The sequence below is a fragment of the Amblyomma maculatum genome, chromosome 3 (assembly GCF_055883805.1).
Source record: "Amblyomma maculatum isolate TAMU_Amacu chromosome 3, ASM5588380v1, whole genome shotgun sequence".
Lineage (NCBI taxonomy): Eukaryota > Metazoa > Arthropoda > Arachnida > Ixodida > Ixodidae > Amblyomma > Amblyomma maculatum.
Window position 1 is genome coordinate 54,302,932 of NC_139346.1, and position 12,907 is coordinate 54,315,838.

At 43.4% G+C, this 12,907-nt stretch overlaps 1 protein-coding gene across 1 annotated transcript in view; it reads right to left on the bottom strand.

Moving 5' to 3' along the window:
• Positions 1-1,565: 1,565 nt before the first annotated feature.
• LOC146194778 (uncharacterized) overlaps positions 1,566-12,907 on the bottom strand; it is a 98,787-nt gene continuing 87,445 nt past the window's right edge. The window contains exon 11 of the mRNA XM_084596119.1: positions 1,566-2,169. Coding sequence (XP_084452245.1) covers positions 2,016-2,169 — 154 coding nt within the window. The 3' untranslated portion in view covers positions 1,566-2,015. The remainder of the gene's footprint in view (positions 2,170-12,907) is intronic.

The following is a 12,907-nucleotide window of genomic DNA, read 5'->3' on the forward strand; positions in this document are numbered from 1 at the left end:
AGCGCGATGAATAACGACGGCGACACTACCCCTTCTGTAAAAATTGAGGCATTTTACTCTCCAACGCCGCTGTTTTAACGATGCAAGCACCCGCCCCCCCCCCCCCCCCTCAACCCTTTCGAAATTACCCGAAAAGTGGAGTGGACGTTTTCCCGGAACCAGAGCGAAATTTAAGGCGACAGGATATCCCGCCAAAATAGTTTAGTTCTGTCCACGTGGATTTCAAATTTTTGTTTATTTCTGCTCATTGCAAACGGGCTGAGACGCTTGCGCCGACACGTCAGTGCGATGGTGCAATGGGTTCTCACTACATCTCCCGACGATGTTTCCTTTAGCCGTGCTGCTTAAACATGTTAGCAATTTTCTTTTTCGTTTCTTCACCTGCTTCCTCCTTGAGAGTGGCCCATCTGCTCTCTGGGCCGCCCGGATCGAATGCTTCGCTTGCGGTGGTCATTCGACGCCAGATCTCAGCAGTGATTACCAGAAGAGCTCCCAGTGTTCGTACACACTCGCTTGTTTTGCTGAAGGCACCCCACTAATTTGTAACGAATATCGAGATCAGACTGAATTCTGGGACTGGATGATGCTGACAGTATACTGCCTGTGTGACGAACACACCAAGGGTGTGAGCGGGGGGGTGCAGTGCGGAAGAGAGGGGGCGTTATTTTGGAACGGCGAGGAAATGTGAAATTAGCAGTGAAGTTGGTGGGGGGGGAGGGTTCTTGCATAGGAGGGGGGGGGGTGCTTGCTCGGAATTGTACGCGAGGTCTCAGAAGATATTGAATGCTTCAATAATGAAGACGCACACTGCGAATGGCCGCTCAGCCGAGAATATCAGCTGCGATGTCTTCTTCGATGGATTTCACATCAGGAGGAGAAACACTTTCATTTGGTCTTTAATTACGTGTGTACTTACGAATGCGCCTTTCCGTACTTGTTACGTCGTGCCTAATTTGCACATAACCACATATTTGTGCCCAAACCACCGGATAGCTTGTCGGCGGCCATGTAGGCAGTAGCCGATCAAACCGGAAATGCCAACTTTCTGAGCTGCTGTTGGCTTCCATGCACAACAGCTTTGGTCTCACTGGATGCAAGTCAAAATTCCGACAGGTCCAGATAGGCGGCGGCGAGCGTTATTCCTGACGCCGGGCATTGTCTGCGCGCCGTCGCGTGGAAATCGCCGGCTTGGTGGCGTGAAAGTTGTATCCCGGCCTTTAGGATGAACACTATGCGTGCTGCGCGCTATTAGTCACCTGCTCTACACGGGAGAAAACAATCAAAATTAATCGGACACTTTCATGACTGCGCATACCTGATGATGAGAAGGCATGAGCTCGACCGCAAAGGCCACAGGAGCGCCTTCGCGTTGCAACTTACATAGCCGCACGGCCGCCACATTGATTCTTGTACGAACTGGACTTTAAGCAGTTGCAGCTGCGTTATCGAAGATATCGATACTTACTCCGCGGACGCAGGAACTTGTTTAAAGCATCACACAAGTCTACCCGGCGTTGCGCCGGTGGAGAGACGCCGCCGCGGATAGACGACTCACGGCCTGCAGAGACTCGCGTAATTTTATTCATTAGACTAATCCCAACTACGCGCCATTCGCTCGACGGACACTCAAGAAGCTGAGGCCGCAACACTTCATTTCCACATGCGCCAGCTTTCTGTGTTCTCCTGTCATTGAATAGCTGAGTAATTAATACCATGAAAGTGACAGCACGCCGACGGCTGATTCAATCAGTAGGGCTGTAAAATCTCACTATATTTATTTATCAGTTTTATTGACGAGCAGGTTCAGAATATATTATTTGCCTAAAGTTAAGAAAAAACTTTATTTTGGTGAACCTTCATATATATATATATGTCTATCACACACAGCCAGAATGCTGCTAATGTCTTTATTATCCTTGCTTGGCATATTCAAAATGGGTGAAAACGCCACAAAAGCTGAAATATATTTTCACAATATGGCAAAGGAGAAACCATATTTGCCTTTCCCATTACGTCTACCAAATCGAAAGAGCGACACGAGTGCCGGGGAAGTGGGTGCGGTAGTTATCGCGGCAAACTTTCTTTTTGCAACACTCTGGAAATTGTCTCTTCCGGTCTTTGTACTCCCAGCTGCAGTTCCGTTTTAGCTCCTGCTCAATCGACTGGCACCTGCGAGAAAAAAATTAAAGGAGGAAGAACTCTTTTATTCCTTTCACGTTTGAAAAGGTGATGAGGTAAGAAAAGATTTGTTACAACGCCATGTGCCGTATTCTTGAAACACGCACTTGCACTTACACCTTTTCGTTGTGGGTTACAAATAACCGTGCTTGTGCAATATTCTACCAGCATTTCCTTCGTAGCTGACGCCTACTAAGGCGATATTGTTAATTTGTAGAATGTAACTGAGTGATTCCGGTTGCTGCATGCTACAACACACCTCAGCTGTTAAAATGTAAGATTAAATTATTTATTGGCGCGAGAGCACTAGGAGAAAGCTAAATGTGCCCTCGAAGGGCTGCGATGAAGAGCACTTGATGCTGGCTTAGGTTTCAGTGAGGGAATTTGTGGTTCTCGGCGTAACTGGCCACCTGCAAGCCATGACAGGCGGTAAATGGCCTGATGGGTGGGCATGTGGACAGACGGAAAGACAGACGGAAGAACGAATGTGCCGCCCGCATCAACTTCATTATTGAATGCATGCCTTCACATTGAAGCCAAGATCAGCAATTTTTGTACACAGCATAATCACACACAGCTGCTCACTTATAGTATTGCTCACAAGAGAGTAGGAAAGCTTGTGTGGAGATGTACATTCGGCGGTGTAGGAAATAAGGTAGTATACTGTACTGTGTGATGTTTTCAATCCGAAGATAGGAAAATGCATCTAGCATTAGTACGGGAAGATATTAATTGAGATCGCAGAACGCAATAGGTTACGAACTGGGAACGTCTACCTTAAAAAAGAGAGGACAGGAAATGGACATGGAAAAGGTCTAACGGGGAGGCTAGAAATGACATTAATTTCATAATACGATGCAACCCTGGCACTGCGTTAAATGTAGACGTGACAGAAAATATTCAGTGCAGTGGCCACTTCAGTCTAAAATCTATATTATTCCACATTTGATCAGGCAATAGATTTGACAAAGTAAGATATCAAAGATATAGCGGTGAGAGGGAAAGTACAAGAAACTGGTATCTCACTACAGACAGAACAGACATCCAGCTTTAACAAAGAAACAATACTTTGTCTTAGAAGTAATGAACCAATATTTCAGGTATATAATTACTGAGTGCGTGACAGTTGTAGGCAGTCAGAAATTTAGAGAGGGTTACGCTAAAGTACGTACTGAGAAGAAAGTTTTGATTAGAATGACAAACTATGCCCAGAATTCAAAAGACAGGAAATATCTCACGACTTTATGCTTGTTAACGAGGGGTAAAATATGTGATATAAAAGAGTATATTATGAAGAATGTAAGAGCACGTTCTAAAGAAACGAGAAACCTGAAAAGTTCGAGAAAATCATCATCATCATCATCATCAGCCTGATTATACCCACTGCAGGGCGAAGGCCTCTCCCATATTTCTCCACTTAACCCGGTTCTGTGCTAGCTGCATCCACTTGACCCCTGCGAACTTCTTAATCTCATCCGCCCACCTAACTTTCTGCCGCCCCCTGCTACGCTTTCCTTCCCTTGGAATCCAGTTTGTTACCCTCAGCGGCCATCGGTTATCCTCTCTTCGCACTACATGTCCTGCCCATGTCCATTTCTTCTTCTTAATTTCCACTAGAATGTCGGTAACTTGAGTTATTTCTCTGACCCACTCTGTGCGCTTTCTATCTCTTAATGTTACCCCTACCATTTTTCGTTCCATAGCCCTCTGGGTTGTCCTCAACTTAAGTAGAACCAAGAGAAAATAGGCATATGTAAAAATCATATGCACACGCTAAGGTGAACGCGGGTAATGTCAGTATTAACAGGGACAAAGCAACAGAGTGTTACACTTATTTATACAGTGGCCGAAGTAGGCAAGACAATAACTGGGGTTTAATGTATAAGAGAGTAATTATATACCCCGCCAGAAATATACGAAATACTTAAAAGCTAATAAAGGGAAAAAAAATCTGTGGAGGATCATGGAAATACTATTTTATTTATTTATTTATTTATTTATTTATTTATTTATTGTACCCTCAGGGCCAAAGGCATTACAGAGGGGAGTGGGTTATTTATGATACAGAGCAATGAATATAATACAGTGAAAACAAGTAGTGCAAAATAAAATAAAGTTCCTCCAGAATAAAAAAAACATTCACAAAGTGTAAATAACATAAAATCAATGTACACAACACAGTGGAAACAGATATAACATATGATCAAATTCCTTCAGAATAAACACTGTTAGCTATTGCGTCGTGAAAGGTTTTGTTACCTGAAATGGCTGCAATATCGGGGGGAAGGCGGTTCCATTCCACAGATGTGCGGGGAAGATATGACTAAAAAGAAGATTTGGTGTGGCATGTTCGGATGCCAACCTTGTGGCGGTGATCGATGCGATGTGAAATGTATTCTGGGGGTGATATTAAACAGTCGTGAAGCGCAACGTGATGATATAGCTTGTGAAATAGCGTTAGGTGACCAATTTTACGACGAGAATGTAACGGTGGGAGTGAAACGTTAGATTTTATGGCTGTGATGCTTGCCGTACAATTGTAATTTGAAACAATGAAGCGGACGGAATTATTTTGGACTAGTTCCATGGAATGTATGAGGTTTTCATGTGTAGGGTCCCATATTGATGATGCGTAATCAAGTTTAGGACGTATAAGTGTTTCATACAGTAAGAGCTTAAGAGATGAGGGAGCGGCAGAGGAATTCCGACGTAGGTATCCTAACATGCGGTTAGCGTTATTAATAACGCAGTCAATATGAATAGACCATGTAAATTTTGAGTGATATGAATACCTAGGTACTTGTATGTTTTTAACCAGTCAAGAGGAGTGCCATTAAGATAATATGAAGGAAGAGCGTTAGATGCACGGCAAACATGCAAAGCTTTACATTTATTAATGTTTAATTCCATATTCCATGCATTGCACTAGTCTGACACCAAATTGAGGTCTGACTGGTATCGTTAACATTATTTATTTCCCGAAATATTACACAATCGTCAGCAAAAAGGTGAATGTTAGAGGATATGGCAGAAGGAAGGTCATTAATATAGATTAAGAATAGGAAGGGTCCGAGGACCGATCCCTGTGGAACACCAGATAGCACGTTAGTAATCGGTGAATTAGTGTCATTAGCATGTACAAATTGGCAACGGTTAAGAAGGAAAGATTTAATCCAGTCGAATACGTTAGGATTGAGATTAAGATGGTTCAATTTATGTAGCAGCAATTTATGACATACCTTATCAAAAGCTTTGGAAAAATAAAAAAAAATGCAGTCAGCAAACGATGAGTTGTCAAGTATGCGGTATAGCTTATCAGTAAAGGCAAGTAATTGAGTTTCACATGAGCATGTTTGACGAAAACCATGTTGCGCAGGTGTGAAAAATGAATTCTCATCGAGAAAGGTAACGACATGCTTGAAAATGATATGTTCTAGTAATTTGCAGCATGTACTTGTGAGCGAAATGGGACGAAAGTTTTGAGGGGAGTGCTTAGCACCGGACTTGTGAACTGGAACCACCTTCCCAATTTTCCAGTCGTTAGGAAGGCTTGCTGTGTCGAGTGACTGTTGAAAAAGTTTGGTTAGTATAACTGAACTATAAGCACAAGTATTTTTTAAGAATTTAGCGCTAATCGCATCGAAACCAGGTGAAGAATCTTTTTTTAAAGAGTCAATTAATTTGGCTATGCCAGGTGAATCGATTGTTATAGGTGGCAATGTCGGGAACCTGTGGTGCTGTATATAAGGCAGATTAACGCTTGAACGGGAGGAAAAGCTTTCAACGAATGTATCATTCAGCACGGAAGCACAAAGATTACTGGGGATAAGTTTACCGGAGGAATCTTGTAGTCTAATGAATGGGTCATTCACCGGGTGTATAACGCGCCAGAATTTCTTAACACTCGTTTTCAAAATAGTTGGTAATGTGGTAGACAAGAAGTTATTTTTTGTTAGTTTGATCGCGTTGACGTAAGCGTCGGAAGCAGACTTGTACTTCGCGCATCGCGTGTTAGATGGTGAAAGCTTGCGCGGCGGTATAAACGTTTCTTTTTGTTAGATAGTCGTCTGATGTAAGAGTTGTGCCAAGGTGCTTGAGGATTAGAGGTGATGATGCGCTTAGGGATATACTTATCAGTTAGTTCGTGAACCTTCGTTTTGAATGATATCCAGTTTTCCTCGACAGAGCAGTAGTCAAAGAAAGTAATCAACAAATATTCCCAGTTCATGGTTAATAGCGGCAAAGTTGGCGCGATTGTAATCTAGGATGAATTTTTTTTTATTTTTTCCGCTTTTGGCCGTGATATATTAACGAAAAACTTAAGCAGGACATGATCACTGATGCCTGGAAGATGCGTTATATCAGTAACTAACTCTGGATTATTTGCTAGAATTAGATCAAGAATGTTCGAAGCGTTATATAGCGTCCTAGTGGCTTTTGTTACTGAGTTAGTGAAAATATGGTGCATAGTTGTAAGGGTTCTTTAGCTTGATACGAGGGGTTAGATGAAGAAGGCGGCTGAGCAGTCCATAAAATAGTTGGAAAATTAAAGTCCCCAAGTAGAAAAAGTGATGAAGGAAATCGTGCGCGAACAAGATTTAGAGCATCGTGAAGGTCGTTAGTGAATGTAGACGAACAAGTGGGAGAACGGTAACAGACGCCAATAATCAATTTAAGATGCCCTATCACTATCGACGCAAAAATTAGTTCTAATTGGCTGAAGACAGAGATACATGAAGATGGAATGTCTTTAGACATCGCAAGTAAAGCACCGCCGCCACGTTTGGCTGTTCTATCGCAACGATATACCGAGTAGCGATGAGCGTCGTACAAAATTTCGGAATCTGAAACATGCATTGGGACCCAGGTTTCCGTTAGCGCTATGATGTCAGCTGAGCATGTGTCTATGGCAGAGGATAAAGAAGTGTGCTTGTCAAGTAGGCTGCGGACGTTAGTATAAAGAATAGATATCGACTGTCCACTACCCCTCGCGATTCCCTACGGTGAAGCGGAAGATCGAGCCACAGAATCCGATCCAGACGATTCGCCACGAGCCACGATTTCTTCATTTTCTTCACGATTCTTCGTGTATTCTTCAACAGTGTCCGTGGTAGGGTTATACATGAAGCATTTTTTATTGATATGAAGGTTGTTATAGCGTATCTTAAAAGAGCGAGGGCCAGCATGATAATTTCCGAAATCAAAAAGTTTTTTCCGAGCATGGCGCGTAGCCGGTGAGAAATCTTCACTGATAGTGATGCTATCCGTTTTACGTTGGTTACGAAGAGTTAATATCTTGTCTTTCATTTTAGTGTCAGAAAATTTAGCTATGATTGGTCGGCACTTGCCGTCTGAAAAAAAAAAAAAAAAACACCCAGACGATGTGCACGCTGAATTGGACTCGAGGGGCGTACTTCGACAATCTTAGTCAAGGCTTCCAGGAGTTTAGATTCGGTATCTGCCCAAGTCTCTTCCTCATCGGGAATACCCCTGAATATTAGATTTTCACGTCGCGATTTTGGTAAAAAACGATGGAGATATCGTGATAGAAAACTCGGCATTCTGTGTACGCAATTGCGTATTTTATTTATTTATTTATCTATTAGTACCTCAAAGGCCCACGAGAGGCATTACATGAGGGGTGGGCTTACATCAAGTTATATTTTCAATGAATGATTTGAAGCGCGCGTTGTCGAGATGAGTCACAGCTTCGGCAGGCAAACAGTTCCAATCTTTTGCTGTTAAAACAAAAAATGACTTGAGATGAGATGACGTATATGCATGAGGAGGTTGGACGGCATGTTGATGGTTGATCCGGGCTGAGTGGCGATGCGCACGGGTGATAACGGCATTCCGCAGGGGTGAGTGATAAAATTTGTGTAAAAGACAGAGTCTGGTGGTTTTACGGCGGGATTCTAAGTTTGCAAGGTTAGCTTTGTCTTTTAGTGATGAAACACTTGTGTGATAAGAATAATCTGAAAAGGCAAATCTTACCGCTCTGTTTTGGACGGAATCGAGTGTTTTTGTAAGGTTAGATTGGTGTGGGTCCCAGATCGAGCAAGCATATTCTAGTTTGGGGCGGACTAAGGTTAAATAAGCGGACAGTTTTACGTGGGGGGGAGCAGGTGGTAGTGTTCGCCTAAGATAATCTAGAATACGGTGATGCGATGTTATTACATCACCATAGTGATGTTATTTATATGAGATGTCCAGGTAAGATCTTGAGTAAATAAAACGCCCAGGTATTTATATGTTGTTGCATGCAATATTTTGTCACCACATACAGTATAGTTTACGGTGTGATATGATACACGACGATGAAATGAGACTGGAGTGGTTTTGTTTACGTTTAGCTTCATTAACCAATTAGTGCACCATGTTTCAACAAGTTTCAAATCACACTGAAGTTTAAATGAGTCCATGCTGTTTGTTATTTTTCTGTAAATGGCGCAGTCGTCGGCGAACAAACGAGTGGTAGAAGACAGGTTATTAGGAAGATTAATAATGTATAATAACAATAATGTAAACATAGTAGGGGTCCTAAAACAGTTCATTTCGGTATGCCAGAAGTGACTGGGGACAAGGAAGATGCGCAGTTATTGGCCCATACGAACTGTTGGTGATTACTCAGAAAAGTTTGCAGCCATTCAAGAACTAGTGGGTTTAAGTTTAGTCGTGAAAGCTTATGGAGTAGTCTTCGGTGGGTAACTTTGTCAAAAACCTTTTCAAAATTTAAAAACAGCACATCCACTGGTGTGTTAGTGTCCAAGCTAGAGCTGATGTCGTTAGTGAATAATGCTAGTTGGGTAGAGCAGGAGAGGTTTTTTAAAAATCCGTGCTGACTGGGATGGAAGAAGTTGACAGACTGCAGGAATTTGATTATGTGTGAGTGAATTACATGCTCTATTAGCTTTGAGGGAACACTAGGTAAAGAAATAGGGCGATAATTTTTAGGTGACGATGGTGAGCCTTTTTTATGCACTGGAATAATTTTTCCCACTTTCCAGTCATGAGGTATGGCATTGTGTTCGAGTGATTACTGCAAAATGTGGAAAAGAATGATAGCGACAGTATCTTTAGTATTGTGAAGTACTTTGGCCTTGATGTTATCGACTCCGGTTGATGATGACAGTTTTAGAGATTCGATTAGCAATTTTATTCCGTTAGGCTCGAATTGTATGTCTGGCATAGGTGGGTAATCAAAATGGGGATAGTGAGGCGTGCAATCATCGGGTTCATTAGTGAAGTTGGCAGAAACGACATGATTGAATGATTCGCTCACAATATTTTGTGATATGGGTGAACCTCGGTCGTCACACAGTGATAATGAGTTGAGTGGCTTAGGACTTATTGATTTCCAAAACTGTCTAGGGTTATTGTGAAGCATTGACGGTAAAGTGGTTGCGTAAAATGTTTTTTTAGCGTTAGCGGCATGATAAGTGAAATTTTTTTCAGCATAATGGTATTGTTGCCATGCGCAGGAACTGTTGGTGCGTTTTGCATAACGGAAGAACCTTTTCTTTTTATTCAGCAGTCTTTTTAATGTTTGGTTGAACCATAGGGATGACGATCGCATGATGACTGTTTTTGTACGAATGTATAGGTGGATAAGTTCCTCCATTTTGTGTTTGAACAATGATCAGTTCATTTCAATAGTGCGATGCGAGAAATTAGCAAGGAAAGAATGACTAAATTCCGTTAGTTTTCTGTTTATGGTATCAAAGTCGCCTTTATTATAGAGCGTTAATGTTTTCGTTACTTTTTGAGCGTGCGGTGTCAAGGTATAATAAGTGCCGTGAATTACAGAGTGGTCGCTGAGGCCTGATAGATGCGTGAGGGGTGAAACATTATCAGGATGTGAGGTAAGCAAGAGGTCGAGGACGTTAGACAAGTGGCTATTTTGCCCCCGTCGGGGTGGCGCAGTGGTTACGGCGCTCGACTACTGTTCCCAAGGATGCGGGACCGAATCCCGGCCTCGGCGGCAGCTTTTCGATGGAGGCGAAAGGCAAGGCGCCCGTGTGCTGTGCGATGTCAGTGCACGTTAAAGAACCCCAGGTGGTCGAAATATCCGGAGTCCTCCACTACGGCGTCTCTCATAGCCTGAGTCGCTTTGGGACGTTAAACCCCACAAACCAACCAAGTGGCTATTTTGTCTGGTAGGAATGGTAACGAGTTGTGATAAACCAAATGTGAGACACGTGCTAAGGAAATCGCTCTCGACATTCTGCTTATTTAATGTCATCCCGAGATTGTTCCACGTTATTGAAGGGAAGTTAAATTCACCGAGTATGAGTAAGGGTGTGTTTGGGTGTGATTCGGTTATGGAATGGAGCGTGTTTAGAATTCCGTTACAAATGAAGCGTCCGCATCTGGGGGCCGGTAACGACAGCCGATTATCATAGGTGGGTTAGTGGCTTTTTAATGAGCGAATATTAGCTCCAAACTTGAGCTAATATATATTGGGCAGCAGAGCAGGCTTTCATGAGTGGCGTTCAAAACGCCGCCGCCTCGCCTGTCTGCACGATCATGTCGAAAAATGTGATAGTTGGGGAAAGTAGCGGATAATTCGGCATTAGCGACTGAAGGATTCAACCATGTTTCAGTTAGGAAAACTATTTTACTATCTGTTGTGTAGATAATGCTCTGTAAGGGATCCAGTTTTGTTAAAATGCTAGGGATATTAGTGTAGAGGAAAGCGGCGGATTTAGTTTGGGACTTTAAGCTTTGTGAAACGTCTAGCTATGGTGAATGTGGGATAGGGGTGTGATGTTGTGTTTGGAGTGGGACAACTGTCTGTGAAGGGTGATCGAACATGTATGTGCAATTATCTACAGTGAGCTTGTTGTAGCACAGCTTAGATTTTTTGGGTTGAGTTTTCGAAAATTCGAGGAGGTGTTTGCGGGCAAAATGTGTTCTGGATGAGTAGTCTTCTGATATCGAGTATGGAGAACCTTTAAGTTTTTTGGCATTCGACGTGATAGTATCTTTTGTTTTGAAATGAGAAAACTTTACTATTACTGGCCTATCTTTGTTTGCCTGGTAGCGTCCGAGCCTATGTGCGCGCTCAATATCGACAGCTTGGATAGAAACGCCGAGATTTTCTTTGCAAAGCTTAATAACATTCTTTTCAGAGTCATCCCACGACTCCGGGCGCTATCTTTAACGTTGAAAAATATAAGGTTGGAACGGCGAGACTGGTCCTCAGCACTATCCAATCTTGCTGTTAGGAGGGCTATCTGTTTCACATGGTCGTCAACAAGCGTCCTCAGAATACCAGCTTCTGCCTTGATAGCGACTAGACAGGCGCAGTTTTCTTCAATTACATTAACGTTGCCGGAATTATGAGAAAGCGCTTTTATTATGTTAATGCATAAGAAATAAAAAGCTGATTAGAAAAACAAGAGACCAATCAGCTTGCCATTGGTTACGTACAAGGTATTCTTTAAGGAAGGCAACCTTACACTTTAGTCAACCAGAAGTACAAGGTTTTCGAAGAGGGTACTATGTCACTGATCATGCCATAGCATATAGCTGAAAAAAATGCTCGTAATATACGTAGCCGTTATACATAGCAGCCATTGATTGCCAGAAGGCATATGTATTAGCTAACGCCTCAGCAGTCACGCAGGCGTTAAGAAATTAAGGTGTAGGTGAGCCAGGTTGAATTTAATGGAATATTAATATGAGTCATATATATTGTTACGGGCGACAAGGAAGAAGCGACGGGCAGTGGCGCGGGCAGGAGCGCTCACGCTAGGCCGGCTAAAACATTCATTAAACGTCATCTACCATCGGCGTCGGTCATGTTCTGTCTCCTGTCTTCTTCGGCTTGCCGCTTCGTAACATTTGGTTGGAGGTGCGGCGTACGGCATCGCATCCCCATCCTCGCCTTGGAGCTTCGACGCCATCTTCAAGCCGAGACCATCACCGAGGGCCCAGGGACATCGCCGAGCAGCTTCGCCCAACCCTTCAAACCCAGACCTGAACAACTACCACCGCCCAGCCCCTAGTCCGGACCTGAAGACAAGGAGAACAGGCTACCGATCAGAACCGATATGAAGAACCCGAAAGACCCGAATGACCTGAAGGAACCGATGGACAAGAACACGCAACCCCCGCCTAAGCGGCCCGACGTGACCTCGAGCCATCGGTCCCATGGACTCTGGTGACGGATGGTTGACAGCTCCTAGGGAGGCGGATCACCCACGCATCAGACATCGTACCGGCAAGCCGTTCTATTCTTCGTTCTTCCTCTTCTTCTTCAAGCATCCAAACACGCCCATCATCATGCCATAAAATCATTAACATCGCTAAACTTCCTCGTCCACGATCGGGACGATCGCTCGGTGGCCCCGGGTCATGTTACGGACGACAAGGAAGAAGAAGCGGGCAGTGGCGCGGGCAGAAGCGCTCGCGCTAGGCCCGCCGCGAACATTCATTAAACGTCATCTACCATCGTCATCGGTCATGTTCTATCTCCTGTCTTCCTCGGCTTGCCGCTTCGTAACAATATCTATAAGGGGGGATATATCTATAGTGGCGGCAAAGTAACCACTGTTCCGCACAAGGAATGTAATAAAATTTTAATAAGAAAATTTGTTTGGGCAATGCGACATGACCTTTCAGCTATTTTGACAGCCTTCTCAGAGGAACAGTTTAGAGATTTTGATTAGAAGCACTAGGGAATAAGGTTTGAGGAAGAATACCTCACTAACCTCTCATTCGCTGA